Source organism: Clavelina lepadiformis, chromosome 8 (assembly GCF_947623445.1).
Source record: "Clavelina lepadiformis chromosome 8, kaClaLepa1.1, whole genome shotgun sequence".
In the NCBI taxonomy this organism is placed as follows: Eukaryota; Metazoa; Chordata; class Ascidiacea; order Aplousobranchia; family Clavelinidae; genus Clavelina; species Clavelina lepadiformis.
Genome location: NC_135247.1, coordinates 6,330,193 through 6,348,522, shown reverse-complemented (window position 1 = coordinate 6,348,522; position 18,330 = coordinate 6,330,193). Strand labels below are relative to the sequence as shown.

The window sequence follows — 18,330 nt, the reverse complement described above, 5'->3', positions numbered from 1 at the left end:
AAACATAGGAAGTCATAAAGAATTTTGAAATTCTATCCTTTCCGACTTATATTTGATCTCTAATTATACGAAGATGTGCAGTCTAGTAACATTAATTATTCTGAAGAAATTGCGCTCTGTATAACACGGAAGCGCTTGTTTCAACGCCAACGTAGGTTTGACCGGGTTTCTCATTTAACCATCGACACAAAAATCGGCTAACGCCTGAGAGCAGCGTTTGCTGAGCAGGGTGAATGAAAAACGTCACGTATATATTTCGAAAAATATCGAAATACTACCTTTCTTGGGTTTCGATACGTTAACTATATTCAATAAATTGAATAAGATGGTAGAGTACAGCTGTTTTTGCTCAGATGTTGAGTGTGATCCGTGTGTAAAGCAAAAAAGAAGCCAGACTGTGCTTTTATATAAAAACAAGTTTTTTTTAGAAACAAGCAAATGGTAATCGAAAGTTAACTTTCTCATTGTTACACCTGCTAAATTCTACAATCTGACTTAACAGGGTGCTAGAAGAGTGTTTAAACCTGTTTAAAGAGTTTAAAAGCAGGCAGGAATAAATAAATCACACCGACATTCCAACACCAGCACTAGTGAAGTTTTGAAAAGTCTTTTTTAAATACTGCGACCTTCATTTAGGCAATGAAATTTTTGTCAAAGCTTTGAAAATTGTGGTTCTTTTTTTACTCGTAAATAAGTGTTTGACAACTAGCGTAACCGGTGCAGGCCTATAGGCCTGTAATAGATTAAATGAGTCAAGGCAAAGTAAGCTATATGCAGGACTGATATCGTTCTGGATTCAAATTTAAGGACGACCAGGAAACAGAAAAGAATGCAACCTTGTGTTTGTATTTTTATTCGAAACATTACTGCACACCAGAAGAAAGCGATCGATGTTTCAACCTTGCTTACATGGGCTACCGGGCTACAGCTTAGGCGTGTACGCCAGCATTAACCATATACAGTCGACTCCGCTTAATTCGGACACTTTGGTTCCGCTCACTTATGGCCGAATTAAGCGGAGAAACGGCTTTGTCCGAATTAAGCGGAAAATTGATTGTTCATTTCATGGTCATGCGTAAAGGCAAACAACGCATTTAAAATACTGTAGTGTTGCGTAATAAATGAATTGCACCTGCGCTATACTGCAGTAATTGGCACTGATCGCATAAAACGCACAAGAGTACGAGTAAATAAGTACGCATAAAACGCACATTCTGAGCCGCTTCCTCTCTGTCTTTAAACCTCGTCCACGAAGCATAGTCTTTTCACGTTGTTCACGCAGATTTGCATCATTTTTCTGCCAATCTTGCAAAGTACGTTTTGATATCCCCACCAACGCAACTAACTGCCGAACTGTCAAGGAAGCGTCGTCATTTTTTTCTTCGTTTACTTTAGTGAGCAATTTCACGTTTTCTTCTAAACTTTTCTGTACCATTCTGTTCTACAAGATGGACGCAATTGTACCGAAGTAAAAGCGACTATGAAGCTGGCACGTCCTTATATGAATTCATTGTCGATTGTTACCGCATCAATCGTCATTGTTTCACCATAATCACTCATAATGCAACTGCATCTTGTGTTAAAACCAACCAAATACTATTTATTGTTTCATAACCTAACGATGTAACGATAGGAATTGCGAACCTGTGTCCGAATTAAGCGGAGAATTGTCCGAATTAACGGGAGTTTTTTACGTTCAATTTTTACTTTTGTTCCGTTCGCGAGCATTTTGGCCGAATAAAGCGGTTGTCCGGGTTATCCGGTGTCCGAATTAAGCGGATTCGACTGTACGTGTAGCATCCTTATAAGAATGCTTGGTAAGACAAGAAAAACGTGCAACGTGATGAAGCTACAACACCCGCACATATCAGACAATTAAAACAAGTTAAAATAAGCAACACCTCAATAAAACATAGGTGCTAGGTGACCAAGGTCGCGGATAATTCTGTCACAGTACGGTGAGGTGGAAAAATACTAACACATAGAGAGCGATAACCTCGCCTAGCTCAAGTCTTCGTGATTAGCGATGGTGATTTGCTTTGTTAGTAGGCTGACATGTTAATTTTTTGGTAATTTTATCAGCGTTGTGAACAAGTTTTTATGATATACGTATCTCTTAGTACACCGCAAGAAGCAAGCTTATGCTTGCGAAAGTTCGTTTAGAAAAACTATAAAAAAAGTTAACCGCAGAGTGCCATATTATAATTTGAGATAACTTAACTAATTCAATCGATAAGAACCTGCGAAGTTAGTGTCAACGAGATTCAAATGCGTTGCCTACGATTACGAACAAACGTAGTCTACAGCAACCCATCACTTTTTCTACCTGAAAATACCACCTTCGATTTATTTTCGGATATCCATCACTCTGCTAAGCCAATAGATGCGCCCGATATCATCATGATGGTTTAAAACCCAGTCGCCTGAACTAGCTAGACAAGAGTTGTCCAAACTTTTTTCATTGAAGGCCATGTGCTAAAAGAACCAGTGTCAGGGCCACTCACTATGTGTGAAGATCGCTGCTTTGCCTACAACGCAATAAATATCGTAAAGATCATGAACAAAGGAATTGGCGGCAAATTTCATTTTCTAAGTGAAAATGTTAAATAGTAGGCTGAGAAAAATATCGCCCAAAGCAATACAACATTACACAAATGTAACGACTCGCTTAACAGGTGCCACAAACGCAAAGTTTACGCTGCCCAGCTCTATGTAAAACAAAAGGCCACAGAAGAATTAATTAAATGATTTTATTGTAAAATGGGCGGATAAAGGATGGCAATGTTTCAACGTTCTTCGTGATGTGATGCGAAAGACGTCACATAAATGCTTGTCAGTCATTCTGGTTCTCAGTATATTTTGATTAAGACTTACCGTATGTAACAATGAATATTTTTGCTTTACGTGCGTGCATTCGAAAAGTTCCTTTGGTTCTGCCATGTGTGATGTAACACATAACAGCACTTAACAGTTAATTGATGTGTACAGGCACTACAGTGTCTTGTGGCAGGTAGGACCATAAGAAGATACAGTATTGTGTAGTTCTTGTGATACATAATTTTTTTAAAACTACGGAACATCTGCTCAATAACGTACCGTACCTTAGGTCGCCTTACAATCAAAGAATGCAAGTTAATAATTACCGCTAAATGCTGGGAAAAATAATTTGCACCTGAGTAGTTTGAATGAAACCTAATAGTTTCATATAAGCCATATTGAAATACAGTTTGTTAGACCTAAACTTCCAACGCTTATTCAGTATTTCTTTTTTCTTTGGTACGAAGTTACGTGTGACTTTGATGATGACCGAGGACCAATAATAAACAGATGCCGCAGTTGGCCCGCGGGCCGTAGTTTGGGCACCCCTGAGCTAGACGACACCATATACGTTATCCACCGCCTATTGCTTTGTAGCTTGCTGATAAACAATTAGTCAAACAATTGTGCTAAACAATAATTGACTAATAGTTAATCTCTGTTACAATCTGTGATTGAAGGACCGAGTCGTCAGTTAGCAATTATTTGTTTATCAAACACGATTGACCTATGCGAAGTTAGCAAAATAGTTGTAGGAATTTAACGTTGCGAACACAGTATCATGAAAGTTACTTCAAGTCGTGTCATTTTGAGCCAGCTGTGGTGGTTACAGGTTTATGAGTTACTTTCCGAATCCATACTAAATGCTGTATAGGTTCAGGCAACAATTTCAAATTTAAACAACTGATTGAAAAGAGTTTGAGTGTACTGGAGGCGATTAGGCGACAATGGCCAATGAAGTTCGGTATTTGATTGCGTTGGTTGTTTTGGTTGGTACTATTATATTGGGACGTCTATACCAAGAACAATATGCCGTAAGAAGAAAACCTTTACAAAAATTGCTCTTAGTGTCTTTGGATGGTGTGAGGTAAGGCTGTCACGTTTTCTTCACGTAAACAACTTGCAACGAAATCGTTAGTTTAAATGTTAACTCTCCTTCAAATAGATTCATAATATCTTAAACATGAACAGATCTTTAGAAGCTAAAGTGCATTATTTATTTATTTTCTATATTCCTTTAGCTAGAAAGCTAGATGCTGTCGGATTGTTGTTTGTTGTTTGTTTTCGGATGCAGAATTGTTTGTATGAAGTACCGAATTTGGCCTAAACATAATTTGCACGATGAACATTGACGTCATTGCAATTGCCAATAATCTATTTATATCTAAACATGAAAATACGAACAGAGTAACACTAGTTTTGCCATTTCAGACATGATTACTTTGATCGGGCTCCTAACTTACCAGCCTTTAAATACCTGAGGCAAAATGGCGTTCAAGCAAAATATATGAAAGGAGCTTTTCCAACTCTAACACTTCCAAGTCATTTTACGATTGCTACTGGTAAGCAGCCTACTTTAATCACCTTATTGACAATTCCATTCGAGCGTGTCCACGCGCTTTAGTGGTAGTAATTATTGACTTGTAAGGTCTGTTGATTGTTTACATTGTATTGTTTTTGTTTTTTTGCCTGTAGGCTTGTATCCGGAGTCGCATGGCGTAGTTCACAATCTTTACTACAATGTCAGCAGCGGTATCGTTCCTACCTGGACATACTTAGACACTTATCACGAAAACAAATGGTGGGACAACGGTGCTGAACCTATATGGATCACGGCAGTTAAACAGGTTGACGAACAAAACCTTGACATCAAATTTACAGTTGCCAATAACTTGTAAATTCTTAACTTTGGGCAAAAACGTTGTAGTAAAATTTATACTGTTTATACCATTTGTACTTTCATAACTTTAGTTTCGTTTCGTTTTTAATCGAAATGTAAGTATTTCTTTTAATCATGTTTTCACTGAGAACGATAAAGTAAGCTATGTTCAGGAAAAAGTAAAAAAAAAAACTGTGCCTTAAAAGTATTCGAACAAATATTTTTTGTAACCTTGCCCTTCCGTAGAAAATGAATGAAATCTTTTTTGTGTTGATAAAAATCTAATGTTTACAAGACATTGTTTCATTGTTTTGGATAACTGTAAGTGAAAGACCTAATTTTGTAGTAACAACGTTTTCAAGTTTAAAAGATACTTTAATATGTTTTAGAATCTGCGCAGCGGTGGATATCTTTTTCCGGGGAGTTATTTGAAAACAGGTAAGCTACAAGCAAATTTACATCGTGGTAAATACGTGGAGGATAACATATCGCTCCACAACGAGACTATATGGCACAGACGAATTGACGAGGTGATGAACTGGTTCACCAAAGAAAACCTGGACATGATCGCGTTCTATTTCGATGAGGTTGGACATAGCATCTTTTTCTGATTTTTTCGTGGTTATAAAACCATTTAGATCTTATTTTGACGGTATTTGTGACATAGGCTAACTAACGAACCAACTCATAAAGTGTTGTAGCAAATACAACGCTCTGATGGGGCAATACAGAGATTTATTTTTTCCAACGATTCGTCTATCTATACTCCAGTAGATGCTACATTAAAGTTAACGTATAGTAACTATGGTTAACCCAGGCGTCACCAAACTTTTTTCACAAGGGGCCAGATAAGGTTGTGAACTGATGATCGCCGGCCGGATACCCGTTTTGCTCAATAGTTTACAATACAATAAGCCGTAATAGTAAGTGAGGAAGCCCGAACAAACTAACCTTGCGAGCCGGATGCGGTCCGCGGGTCGTATTTTTGTGACCCCTGGGTTAACCCATTCGGATTAGCTTGATCAGAGCATTTTAGAATACAAAAATTTTGCAAAAAAAAGTATAGAGTTACAATTGCTAGAATAGAAAGCGATAAATTTCTTAGGAACGGATACTGTTCATCGATGTGATGTCATAATGGCGTATACTTAACTAATACTAAACAAAGTGTATGGTGACAATAATGATAAAACCATGTAGAAGAGTAATAGAAATCCAAGACTAAGGTACCACTAAAGTTGAATGCAGACTAAGCTTTTAATTTTATGTGCGCCGTATTTCTAAACGAACACAAGGTTATTCAGACGTAAATGAATGTTTCCTAATGTATCACTATTGGAATGGTTTGTTAAAGACCTACCGTAGCTATACATTATCTTGCGTTGAACTTAATTATGTAAATGGTTGATGGCATTTTTATCATTCAGGTTTGTTGTTTTGCTACAAATACAGGTGCGTCCGTTTATAAAATGGCTTTGGTCGCTACATGCATTGATATATTTCAGCCCGATCTTCACGGTCATAAGAATGGTGCAGAGTCCCCTATTATTCGTGATGTATCTCTTCCATTGCTTAACAGAACAATAATGTATTTACTAAAACGAGTAAAAGAGACTGGTTTGGAAAATGATCTCAACATAATAATAACAAGGTAAGCCGTACGTAAAATTTGAAACAATAATAATCTATAGAGGAAATTGTGGACTTGTTAAATGTCAACATTTTAGCGATCATGGACATCATTCCATTGATTTGTCTGTGACCGAAGAAAATGCGATCTCACTTGAAAAACACGTGGACTTTAATCAGATTGAATACTTTTTTGAATACGGTCCCATGGGAATGATGGAACCCAAACCTGGATATGTACAACAGGTGTACGAAAAGCTGCGCGGTAAGGGTCTCGTGAAACGTGTAACAATTAAGGCACTCTGTTGGAACACATATTTGTACCCAAGCTTGTTTACGTCTCCGATGTATAGATGCTCACCCTCAAATGAAGGTCTACTTGAAAGAGGATCTTCCGGAAAGGTGGCATTACAAAAGAAATTCCAGGATACCTTCAATTGTTATTCTTGCAAATCCAGGCTACGAACTATATCGGGTACCGTATATTGATTGCTTTAAATCGGTAGTTGTCACTGACTTACACAAATCCTTTTCATATTTAAATCTGTATTCTTTTGTGATTGATGTTATTTCAGAAATATCCTGGGTATCATTATCAGCGAAGTAATCATGGTTATGACAATGACCACCCAAGCATGCGAACAATTTACTACAGCATTGGACCAGCGTTTAAAGTAACTAGCAGAGAAGAACTGTTTTAGTGTTTACTTTTTGAGGTTTTATTCTTAGGCAATGTACTACGATAATTATTTATCTGTTTAGTTTCATTACTAGTTTTCTGTTTTGCCCATTGCATTTTTCTCACCTTCATTATATGCATTTTTTATGTAGAAAAATCACGTAATCGAAGGTTTTGAGTCAGTAGACATCTATCCTCTGATGTGTCATCTTCTTGGATTGAAACCGGCACCCAACAACGGATCTCTTGACATTTTAATGGACACTCTGTTGTAACCGTCAGCAACCAGCGGTTCATTATTTTACATTTCAGCTTATTAGTTTGCAGCTAACTAAACTTTGATTATAACTTGTTTTGACTGTAAAGTCTAGAGTCTAGACTCTAGACCAGGGGTTCCCAACCGCGGCTCTTAGAGCCGCATGCGGCTCCAAGTTAGCCTTCTTGCGGCTCTCAATCAGCCCTTAAAATCCCACAAAAAAATAAAAAATCTATCTATAATAATTAGGCGATTATTTTTTGACTTGTCAAAAAAAGTCAAAAATTGGTCTAAATTTATAGCGTTAGGTCAAAATTGTTAACAAATTTTTCATTTTACATCATACAGTTACACCTTAATGTAGCTTACTTTATACTGTTGTGAATGGCCCATCGTCTACTTATTGTGAATCATAAACGGCCTCCTGAATCCTAAACCACAATTGCGCCTCGCTTTGGCAAGGTTGTTAAAAATCGAAGCCAATGCGAAGTTGGACAATAAATTGATTTGTGTTATTCTTCTTGTTAGTGTTGCTATTCGTTGGTACATGCTTTAAAATTTTCGTTATAATTTCTTGAGTGTTTTCATGCGGCTCCATACGTACTCTGAAGTTTGAAATTCGGCCCTGACACCGAAAAAGGTTGGGATCCACTGCTCTAGACCATATATAGTGTAGAATTTAAAATGCAATACATTGTTTTACTATATTTCTATAAAGTACCACAGCAAATTGTTGCTATTGACGGCACAAACCACGTATACGTGTAGTGCTGCTAGTGCTAATTGCATTCCTTTTAATTGGTATTTTGGTGTCTGGCTCTGAAACAAATTTTATTTTATTTTAAGCAATACAACATTACACAAATGTAGCGACTCGCTTAACAGGTGCCACAAACACAAAGTTTACGCTGCCCAGCTCTATGTAAAACAAAAAGTCACAGAAGAATTGATTAAATGATTTTATTGTAAAATGGGCGGATAAAGGATGGTAATGTTTCAATGTTCTTCGTGATGTGATTCGCAAGACGTCACATAAATGCTTGTCAGTCATTCTGGTTCTCAGTATATTTTGATTAAGACTTATGTAACAATGAATATTTTTGCTTTACGTGCGTGCATTCGAAAAGTTCCTTTGGCTACTTTTTAAAAAAACTACGGAACATCTGCTCAATAACGTACCGTAACGTAGGTCGCCTTACAATCAAAGAATGCAAGTTAATAATTACCGCTAAATGCTGGGAAAAATAATTTGCACCTGAATAGTTTGAATGAAACCTAACAGTTTCATATAAGCCATATTGAAATAAAATTTGTTAGACCTAAACTTCAAACGCTTATTTAGTATTTTTTTTTCTTTGGTACGAAGTTACGTGTGACTTTGATGATGACCGAGGACCAATAATAAACAGATGCCGCAGTTGGCCCGCGGGCCGTAGTTTGGGCACCCCTGAGCTAGACGACACCATATACGTTATCCGCCGCCCATTGCTTTGTAGCTTGCTGATAAACAATTACTCAAACAATTGTGCTAAACAATAATTGACTAATAGTTAATCTCTGTTACAATCTGTGATTGAAGGACCGAGTCGTCAGTTAGCAATTATTTGTTTATCAAACACAATTGACCTATGCGAAGTTAGCAAAATAGTTGTAGGAATTTAACGTTGCGAACACAGTATCATGAAAGTTACTTCAAGTCGTGTCATTTTGAGCCAGCTTTGGTGGTTGCAGGTTTATGAGTTACTTTCCGAATTCATACTAAATGCTGTATAGGTTCAGGCAACAATTTCAACTTTAAACAACTGATCGAAAAGAGTTTGAGTGTACTGGAGGCGATTAGGCGACAATGGCCAATGAAGTTCGGTATTTGATTACGTTGGTTGTTTTGGTTGGTACTATTATATTGGGACGTCTATACCAAGAACAATATGCCGTAAGAAGAAAACCTTTACAAAAATTGCTCTTAGTGTCTTTGGATGGTGTGAGGTAAGGCTGTCACGTTTTCTTCACGTAAACAACTTGCAACGAAATCGTTAGTTTAAATGTTAACTCTCCTTCAAATAGATTCATAAAATCTTAAACATGAACAGATCTTTAGAAGCTAAAGTGCATTATTTATTTATTTTCTATATTCCTTCAGCTAGAATGCTAGATGCTGTCGGTAACAAGACGGTTCGTGTCTTACTTTCATTATAGCTAGTCGTATATTTCCAGTCAAGCATGAGGGAACAATTTGATTAAACACAGGGAAACAAAAATGGAAAAAGCCCCAATGTAGCTTGAAAGTTAAATGTACGTTTCATGCTAACAGCCGATTTAAGCCCCAAAGTTAAATTTACAAAATGAGTGGAAGGTATTAAGTGTAGTCACACTAAAATAAACATGCGGCTAAATAGGATCAAAATTAATCATTTATTTATTGAAGAATTACCCAATACTGTTGCAAATTCTGCTATTACAGCATAGCAAAATTGTTTGTATGAAGTGCCGAATTTGGCCCAAACATAATTTGCACGATGAACATTGACGTCATTGCAATTGCCAATAATCTATTTATATCTAAACATGAAAATATGAACAGAGTAACACTAGTTTTGCCATTTCAGGCATGATTACTTTGATCGGGCTCCTAACTTACCAGCCTTTAAATACCTGAGGCAAAATGGCGTTCAAGCAAAATATATGAAAGGAGCTTTTCCAACTCTAACACTTCCAAGTCATTTTACGATTGCTACTGGTAAGCAGCCTACTTTAGCCACCTTATTGACAATTCCATTCAAGCGTGTCCACGGCTCCGCGCTCTAGTTATTTATTCTTCAGAACGCAGTTTGTATGGTATTAATTATTAACTTGTAAGGTCTGTTGATCTGTCTAGATTGGAGTGTATAAGAGTTTAATTCCGTTTGACAATTTACAACATAGCGTATGTGCGCGTCAGTGTCTTATAAATTGTTTTTGTTTTTTGCCTGTAGGCTTGTACCCAGAGTCCCATGGCGTAGTTCACAATCTACACTACAATGTCAGCAGCGGTATCGTTCCTACATGGACATACTTTGACACTTATCACGAAAACAAATGGTGGGACAACGGTGCTGAACCGATATGGATCACAGCAGTTAAACAGGTTGACGAAAAAAACCTTGACATCAAATTTACTGCGGCCAAAAACTTGTAATTTCTTAACTTTGGGCAAAAACGTTGTAGTAAAATTTATACTGTTTATACTATTTGTACATTCATAACTTTCGTTTCGTTTCGTTTTTAATCGAAATGTAAGTATTTGTTTTAATCATGTTTTCACTGAGAACGATAAAGTAAGCCATGTTCAGGAAAAAGTAAAAAAAAAAAACTGCGTCTTAAAAGTATTCGAACAAATATTTTTGTAACCTTGCCCTTCCGTAAAAAATGAATGAAATCTTTTTAGAATCTGCGCAGCGGTGGATATCTTTTTCCGGGGAGTTATTTGAAAACAGGTAAGCTACAAGCAAATTTATATAATGGTAAATACGTGGAGGATAACATATCGCTCCACAACGAGACTATATGGCACAGACGAATCGACGAGGTGATGAACTGGTTCACCAAAGAAAACCTGGACATGATCGCGTTCTATTTCGATGAGGTTGGACATAGCATCTTTTTCTGATTTTTTCGTGGTTATAAAATCATTTAGATCTTATTTTGACGGTATTTGTGACTTGGGCTAACTAACGAACCAACTCATAAAGTGTTGTAGCAAATACAACGCTCTGATGGGGCAATACAGAGATTTATTTTTTCCAACGATTCGTCTATCTATACTCCAGTAGATGCTACACTAAAGTTAACGTATAGTAACTATGGTTAACCCAGGCGTCACCAAACTTTTTTCACATAGGACCAGATAAGGTTGTGAACTGATGATCGCCGGCCGGATACCCGTTTTGCTCAATAGTTTACAATACAATAAGCCGTAATAGTAAGTGAGGAAGCCCGAACAAACTAACCTTGCGAGCCGGATGCGGTCCGCGGGTCGTATTTTTGTGACCCCTGGGTTAACCCATTCGGATTAGCTTGATCAGAGCATTGTAGAATACAAAAATTTTGCAAAAAAAGTATAGAGTTACAATTGCTAGAATAGAAAGCAGTAATTGTCTTAGGTACAGATTCGGTTCATCGATGTGATGTCATAATGGCGTATACTTAACTAATACTAAGCAAAGTATATGGTGACAATAATGATAAAACCATGTAGAGGAGTATTAGAAATCCACGACTACGGTACCAGTAAAGTTGAATGCAGAATAAGCTTTTAATTTTATGTGCGCTGTATTTCTAAACGAACACAAGGTTATTCAGACGTAAATGAATGTTTCCTAATGTATCACTATTGGCATGGTTTGTTAAAGACCTACCGTAGCTACATTATCTTGTGCTGAATTTAATCAGGTAAATGGTTGATTGCATTTTTATCATTCAGGTTTATTATTTTGCTACATTAAGTACAGGTGCGTCCGTTTATAAAATCACTTTGGTCGCTACATGCATTGACTTATTTCAGCCCGATCTTCACGGTCATAAGAATGGTGCAGAGTCCCCTATTATTCGTGATGTATCTCTTCCTTTGCTTAGCAGAACAATAATGTATTTACTAAAACGAGTAAAAGAGACTGGTTTAGAAAATGATCTCAACATAATAATAACGAGGTAAGCCGTACGTAGAATTTGAAATAGTAATCTATAGAGGAAATTGTGGACTTGTTAAATGTCAACATTTTAGCGATCATGGACATCATTCCATTGATTTGTCTGTGACCGAAGAAAATGCGATCTCACTTGAAAAACACGTGGACTTTAATCAGATTGAATACTTTTTTGAATACGGTCCCATGGGAATGATGGAACCCAAACCTGGATATGTACAACAGGTGTACGAAAAGCTGCGCGGTAAGGGTCTCGTGAAACGTGTAACAAATGAGGCACTCCGTTGGAACACATATCTTTACCCAAGCTTGTTTACGTCTCCGATGTATAGATGCTCACCCTCAAATGAAGGTCTATTTGAAAGAGGATCTTCCGGAAAGGTGGCATTACAAAAGAAATTCCAGGATACCTTCAATTGTTATTCTTGCAAATCCAGGCTACGAACTATATCGGGTACCGTATATTGATTGCTTTAAATCGGTAGTTGTCACTGACTTACACAAATCCTTTTCATATTTAAATCTGCATTCTTTCGTGATTGATATTATTTCAGAAATATCCTGGGTATCATTATCAGCGAAGTAATCATGGTTATGACAATGACCACCCAAGCATGCGAACAATTTACTACAGCATTGGACCAGCGTTTAAAGTAACTAGCAGAGAAGAACTGTTTTAGTTTTTATTTTTTGAGGTTTTATTCTTAGGCAATGTACTACGATAATAATTATCTGTTTAGTTTCATTACTAGTTTTCTGTTTTGCCCATTGTATTTTTCTCACCTTCATTATATGCATTTTTTTATGTAGAAAAATCACGTAATCGAAGGTTTTGAGTCAGTAGACATTTATCCTTTGATGTGTCATCTTCTTGGATTGAAACCGGCACCGAACAACGGATCTCTTGACATTTTAATGGACACTCTGCTGTAACCGTCCGCAACCAGCGGCTCATTATTTTACATTTCAGCATATTAATTTGCTGCAAACTAAACTTTGATTATAACTTATTTTGACTGTAAAGTCTAGACCATTTATAGTGAAGAATTTAAAATGCAATACATCGTTTAACTATATATATTTCTATGAAGTACCACAGCAAATTGTTGCTATTGACGGCATAAATCACGTATACGTGTAGTACTGCTAGTGCTAATTGCATTCCTTTTAATTGGTATTTTGGTGTCTGGCTTGAAACAAATTTAATTTTATGTTCAACTTACAGTAAGTTATTTCTTCTCGGAAAATATTACAACACGCTAATCACATTATCATGAGTGACATTTTATTTGATGACGTGTGATTTTACAAGTTTCTGATAATGATAAAATTCTTTTAAAAACGTAGTAAATGAGTGAAATAAAAACCATTTAGTTCCATTGCATCAGATTTTATAACAAAAATTATAAAAAAAATGTTTATTTATTTTTAAAAAAGCAGGAAAGGAGCCATGCTATAACCCCACAAATTTGATAAGGATTTAAAATTATAAACAACTAAATGAAGTTTATATAACGACAGTCTCAGTGTGAAAGACGTATTTTGAAATTACATTTGCCATTTAGTATGGTCACTACTACAGTGTAGTGTACGGCTAGGAACAGTTTGTCATCGCCGATTAATTGCAGCGGTACACAGACTCCAGGGAAAGGAGTTGGCATTTGTATAAGATGGGTATATAGTGCTATAAATGTTAACAAATACCAACTGCAACACGTAATTCAATCTAGACACTATAGACAACACATCTTTATAGACAAAAATCATTATAAACAAAACCAAAATGAAATATTTGTTTCAATATACGGGCCATTCATAATTCAATACTGCTTATACAATACATGGCTTCTAGTATTTAACAAACTAATGTCAAAACTGTATTTCAAGAACGATTTAAGTATACCAACATAAGCAAATGAATGTGGGTTTTAAATCGACCGACTCACAATGCCAATCAAGGTTGAAGCGAATACGATAAACAGATTAGAGCAAACATTTCCACCGCTTTTTGAGCGCAAAGTAGGCAGCAAGACATCAAGTGACCCGTTGTTTGGAGCAGGTGCAAGACCCAACAGATGACACATCAAAGGATAAATGTGAACATTTTCAAAACCAGCAACCGTGTAATTTTTCTGTAAAAGAGCCCGGTCATGAGCGATTTAAAATATCACTGTTTTACTTAAGATAAGAACTGCAGAATATGAAAGCTAATGTAAATTACGTCAAGGAAGCAAACGAAAAGAAATCAATGTAACCATATGTAGTCGCACACAGTTTACTCGTCAGTTGGCATTACAAACCCAGTTTTTAGTTTAGGTTTTTACTCAAGTTTCGTGCAATTGTTTTAAGCTACAAAGCATGTTTCTAGAAGAAACGCACTTGTTGCAGCAAATGAAATGTATCATACGAAATAATAATTGTTCACTAATATATACCATGTCCTCAAAAAGTGATACTAGAGTTTAAATTTTTCTTGTTACCTTGAAAGAAGGACCGATACTAAAATACGATGTTCTCATGTCTTGCAGGTCATTATCGTAGCCATGATCACCAGCATTAATGTGGAAAAGAGGAAATATCTGCAAATAAGAGATGAAAGCAAACCAGCAATGCACTGTTAAAAACGGTCAGTTCCATGCATATATATCTATATATGTCCATGTTTTTAATCGGTAAAAACTTATTGAATAAAGATTTCAACGCTTAGAAAAGATTTTATTTTGCAAACCGCACTTCACTATTTCGAAAAATAATTATCTAATTTATACCAGGTTAATAGAGTCGTTTTGCAAACGGGTTTTTGCAAGGTGTTCAAAATAGCTTTCCAGTAACTTACTGGATAAACGTCGTATCCGGGTTCAGCCAATATCACTATGGAGGTTATGCGGTCGTTGTTTTTGTAATGGAAGCGCTCTGGAAGTTCTTCTTTTAAATAAACTTTCATGTTTTGATTTCCCTCTATAAAGGATGTATATAGCGTATGCACACCGTTAAAATTTATTAACACGTTTCCAACCATTTCGAGTATACAGTATACTGTATCTGCTGCTGAAATTCCAAAAAGCAAGTATAATTCAATTATCCTACTGTGCAAATAATCCAGTTTAAATCTGTACCTTGTAGCTTGTTTTTTACATATTTGGCTGTCCCAGGTATCGGTTCCACGAGACCAAGTGGTCCATATGAAAACTGAAAGTCTACGTAACTTTGATTAACATAGCGAGCTATCGAAATCGCGTCCTCTCCTTTTACCGAAGTATCTATAGCTGTAAATCCGTGGTCACTGTTGGAAAAAATCGATATTAATTCATACTTTACTGCGGACTTATCGCTATGGTTTATCAATATATATATTGTTATAAATTCAGCCATGTACATTATTAACATAAGATCAACTTTGTTAATATTTTTATATGCACCTGGTTATAATGATGTTTAAATCATCAATCAAGTTATACTCTTCAACCTTCTTTAATAAATACAAAATGGTTCGATTTAGGAGAGGCATCATAATTTCTGCTATTACTTCAGAATCAGGTCCCTTGTCGTGACTCTCAACATCAGGCTGAAACCAGTAAATCGAAGAAAATTTGATCATTATTTAAATTACGTATACAGATATAATCAGCCAAGAACGTTTCACTTTTAATGTAGATTTTTCTACATTTTTGTTGATTTCATTAAATATATTTAATCTATATTTTACATGGCCATTTCCACGGTATTTTTAGTTACCTGTTCAAAATAGAGTGCTATCATATCTAAACCATCTTTCGTAAACCACTCCATCGTTTCGTCAATTCTTTTCATCCAATCGGATTCCTCGCTAGGTGTTGCAAAAGTTTCTAAAATTTTCTTGGTTGCGCTTACGCCACTTATGTTGGCAAAACTTCCGGGAAAAAGATATCCTCCGCTTCTTAAACCCTTAGTGGTAGAATAAAAACGTTCTTTGACAGGACAGTTGAAAAGGTTTCGGTTAAAATTACAAAAAATAGGCTAATTTTGTCAAAATAAATGACTTGTATATATACACATATTAATGTATTATATATTCTTACCTGGTTAACCGCCGTAATCCATATCGGCTCGCCCCCGTTATCCCACCATTCATTGACGGCAAGTGCGCTGTAAAAGCTAGAGATGGGTGGTCCATCGCTGATGTTGTAATTACAATTGTGAACTACTCCGTGCGATTCGGTGTACAAACCTTGTACAAACAATATTTATTTCTGCATGCGTTCATTAACTTTTGCGCAAATAATAAACACCATTAACGAACAGATTATTGTTAATGATTTATATGATCAGTTTTCTGAAATCGTTTGCTCTTGTCGTAAAAGCGATTTTACCTGTTGCTATGCTGAAGTGGTTAGGAGAAGTCTGACTCGGAAAAACAGGTTTCATATACTCCGCTACAACTCCATTTTCTCTAAGGTATTTAAAAGCTTCAAGGTCTGGAGTTCTTTGTGAATAATCCCACCTGCATATGTAACAAACTTTAATAGTTTTTGACATCAAAATAAATTTACATAAATTCGCATATCTAGAAGGAAATTTCTTTTTTATTTTGTTTTTCACATATAACTACTTCATATATTTTTACACTTTTCTAAGTTTCTATATTTTCATTTTATTTCATTAATTAATCACACGGTTCCGTTGGATTTGAGCTTGGTCGGATTTGTTAACTTCAATTGCTTTTGCTGCTTCGCAAACATGCAATAATACTCTATATACTTCACACGTAGGCTACGATACAATGATACGATTACAGACGAAAAATAATTAATAGTTTAACCGCTTTTTTGTTGAACTAAATGGATCTGAAAAATTCAACAACAAAATATTTACGGCATCAAGTACAGGACCTTATCACCACTCGTCACATACACGGGTATTATGAGGCGGTGAAGGTCTGTTAATTGTCACTTCAAGTTATGTGACTTAGGCTTAATTTGCGTTATTTATGTTTTGAAGATAAAATTTTTAACAATTCAGTTAAAATTGTGCCAAAATATTTACAATGTTAACAAAAATAGGAAACTGTTTAAGACCAAACTGTAAAACTAAGTATTATGCTATAATTAAGGAAACTTAAAAATGCATAGGCCTACATTTTTGCAAATATTCAGATACGCCTGTTTCAGTAGTCTTTGCCGTTATAGCTTACTGTACTTATATAGAAAAAGAGAGTATATAACACTTGAATGTCCATATTTGAAAAAAACAGTCATTATCAAAGCATGTTTTCTATTTTAAAATATTTGTGTTATAAACAGTGTTACCTGAATCCATCAAATGATACCAGCAATAATTTGTGTCCAGCCCCGGATCCAGTTTTCACAGTAGATGTACTGACCAAGAGGATGTTTGTTGTTATCATGATTTGTAACGTTAGAAGTATGATGCAAATCTTCATGCTGTCTAAATCTTCCTGGTCTAAAACTACCTGGCACTTTGGCTTAACCTTAACAGCACACGTGACAACCCTATCCGACTTGCTGGTATTTTTGCCATGATCACAGAAGCAAACATTGTCTGTTCAATTTTGTTTGCATTGAAACAAGAGTAAAGAAAAACAGCAGCTGATTGCTGATGCTGTTAAAAAAATTATTTATCTGTGCAAATACAATTATACTTATTAACATATAAGTTATATGTAACTTTTCATTTCAAGATGGATATTTTTGCTTAAAACGCTGGCAATGGTATCGCTTGGGCCTAAGTACCTAAATAACGGTCAGTCTTCCTAGGACATCTAAATGTAATGGATATCTAGATCGTTTGGTATTTTCGGAAAGAAATATTTCCAAATCAACTCGTGCATCTCTATACCGATCACATTTTAAAATATCTAACTAACCAACTTATGCAAATAACTTTTATTTGACAAGAAGTGTGGGCACGACATATGACCCTTTATGCAAAACCAACATTTCATTAAGTTCCAGTTAAAATAACAATTCAGGAAATATTGCATAGTGATGCCGCTTGCCATGAGTGAACGCATCTACCACTAGACGGATCGCATCGTATTCCGCGAGCACAATCACTCCATACAGGAAGTAGATGTTGAAAGACGCACACGTAGAAAGAAAAATAATTCCCACAGATGTGTTTGCCTGGTTCGGCTTGACTGCAATCAATTTTTTGAAAATTTTTGGGTTTAGAATTAATTTGTAGTAAGCCTATGTAGGTTACTAAAAAGGAAAGTTTTTAAAAAAGTCTGATAACTGTATAGGATGTTATCACTTCTTTGAAATACAAAGTATTCAGTAGAAAACACAGTTAAGAATATCATTGTCTTATTAATGTGTTCTCCACATATTATTGTTTGTGTCTTTATAAACATTCAAATCAAATAACCAACGTAAGGCAAGTAAACTTT

The 18,330-nt window shown here is 35.8% G+C and overlaps 3 protein-coding genes across 3 annotated transcripts; 2 read left to right on the top strand and 1 right to left on the bottom strand.

The window, feature by feature from the left end:
- The first annotated feature begins 1,493 nt into the window (after positions 1 to 1,493).
- On the top strand, positions 1,494 to 8,129 carry LOC143469060 (ectonucleotide pyrophosphatase/phosphodiesterase family member 7-like). Its single transcript, XM_076966615.1, has 9 exons — positions 1,494 to 3,904; positions 4,249 to 4,379; positions 4,513 to 4,664; positions 5,086 to 5,283; positions 6,202 to 6,347; positions 6,424 to 6,590; positions 6,679 to 6,800; positions 6,901 to 6,999; positions 7,157 to 8,129. The coding sequence occupies exons 1-9, from the start codon at positions 3,765 to 3,767 to the stop codon at positions 7,277 to 7,279; spliced, it is 1,278 nt and encodes a 425-aa protein (XP_076822730.1). The 5' UTR covers positions 1,494 to 3,764; the 3' UTR covers positions 7,280 to 8,129.
- A 133-nt stretch (positions 8,130 to 8,262) lies between these two features.
- Positions 8,263 to 13,210, top strand: LOC143469059 (ectonucleotide pyrophosphatase/phosphodiesterase family member 7-like). The gene is made up of 9 exons (XM_076966614.1): positions 8,263 to 9,246; positions 9,867 to 9,997; positions 10,233 to 10,384; positions 10,685 to 10,882; positions 11,801 to 11,946; positions 12,020 to 12,186; positions 12,275 to 12,396; positions 12,497 to 12,595; positions 12,753 to 13,210. Exons 1-9 carry the CDS (start codon positions 9,107 to 9,109, stop codon positions 12,873 to 12,875), a joined length of 1,278 nt encoding a protein of 425 aa, XP_076822729.1. The 5' UTR covers positions 8,263 to 9,106; the 3' UTR covers positions 12,876 to 13,210.
- Positions 13,211 to 13,235: 25 nt separating this feature from the next.
- LOC143469058 (ectonucleotide pyrophosphatase/phosphodiesterase family member 7-like) lies at positions 13,236 to 17,434 on the bottom strand. Its single transcript, XM_076966612.1, has 9 exons — positions 17,228 to 17,434; positions 16,292 to 16,422; positions 16,001 to 16,149; positions 15,678 to 15,866; positions 15,362 to 15,507; positions 15,059 to 15,225; positions 14,779 to 14,900; positions 14,423 to 14,521; positions 13,236 to 14,074 (listed from the first exon to the last, which is right to left on the bottom strand). Exons 1-9 carry the CDS (start codon positions 17,359 to 17,361, stop codon positions 13,871 to 13,873), a joined length of 1,341 nt encoding a protein of 446 aa, XP_076822727.1. The 5' UTR covers positions 17,362 to 17,434; the 3' UTR covers positions 13,236 to 13,870.
- Between the last annotated feature and the right edge of the window lie 896 nt (positions 17,435 to 18,330).

Coding starts and splice junctions, on each gene's coding strand:
- LOC143469059 (XM_076966614.1), top strand. CDS start 9,107: ATGGCCAATGAAGTTCGGTATTTGATTACGTTGGTTGTTTTGGTTGGT. Junction 9,998..10,232: donor TCATTTTACGATTGCTACTG/GTAAGCAGCCTA, acceptor TTTTGCCTGTAG/GCTTGTACCCAGAGTCCCAT. Junction 12,397..12,496: donor CAGGCTACGAACTATATCGG/GTACCGTATATT, acceptor ATATTATTTCAG/AAATATCCTGGGTATCATTA.
- LOC143469058 (XM_076966612.1), bottom strand. CDS start 17,361: ATGAAGATTTGCATCATACTTCTAACGTTACAAATCATGATAACAACA. Junction 16,423..17,227: donor GTATCATTTGATGGATTCAG/GTAACACTGTTT, acceptor TTACATATGCAG/GTGGGATTATTCACAAAGAA. Junction 16,150..16,291: donor CCACTTCAGCATAGCAACAG/GTAAAATCGCTT, acceptor TGTTTGTACAAG/GTTTGTACACCGAATCGCAC.
- LOC143469060 (XM_076966615.1), top strand. CDS start 3,765: ATGGCCAATGAAGTTCGGTATTTGATTGCGTTGGTTGTTTTGGTTGGT. Junction 4,665..5,085: donor GGATCACGGCAGTTAAACAG/GTTGACGAACAA, acceptor AATATGTTTTAG/AATCTGCGCAGCGGTGGATA. Junction 6,348..6,423: donor CTCAACATAATAATAACAAG/GTAAGCCGTACG, acceptor TCAACATTTTAG/CGATCATGGACATCATTCCA.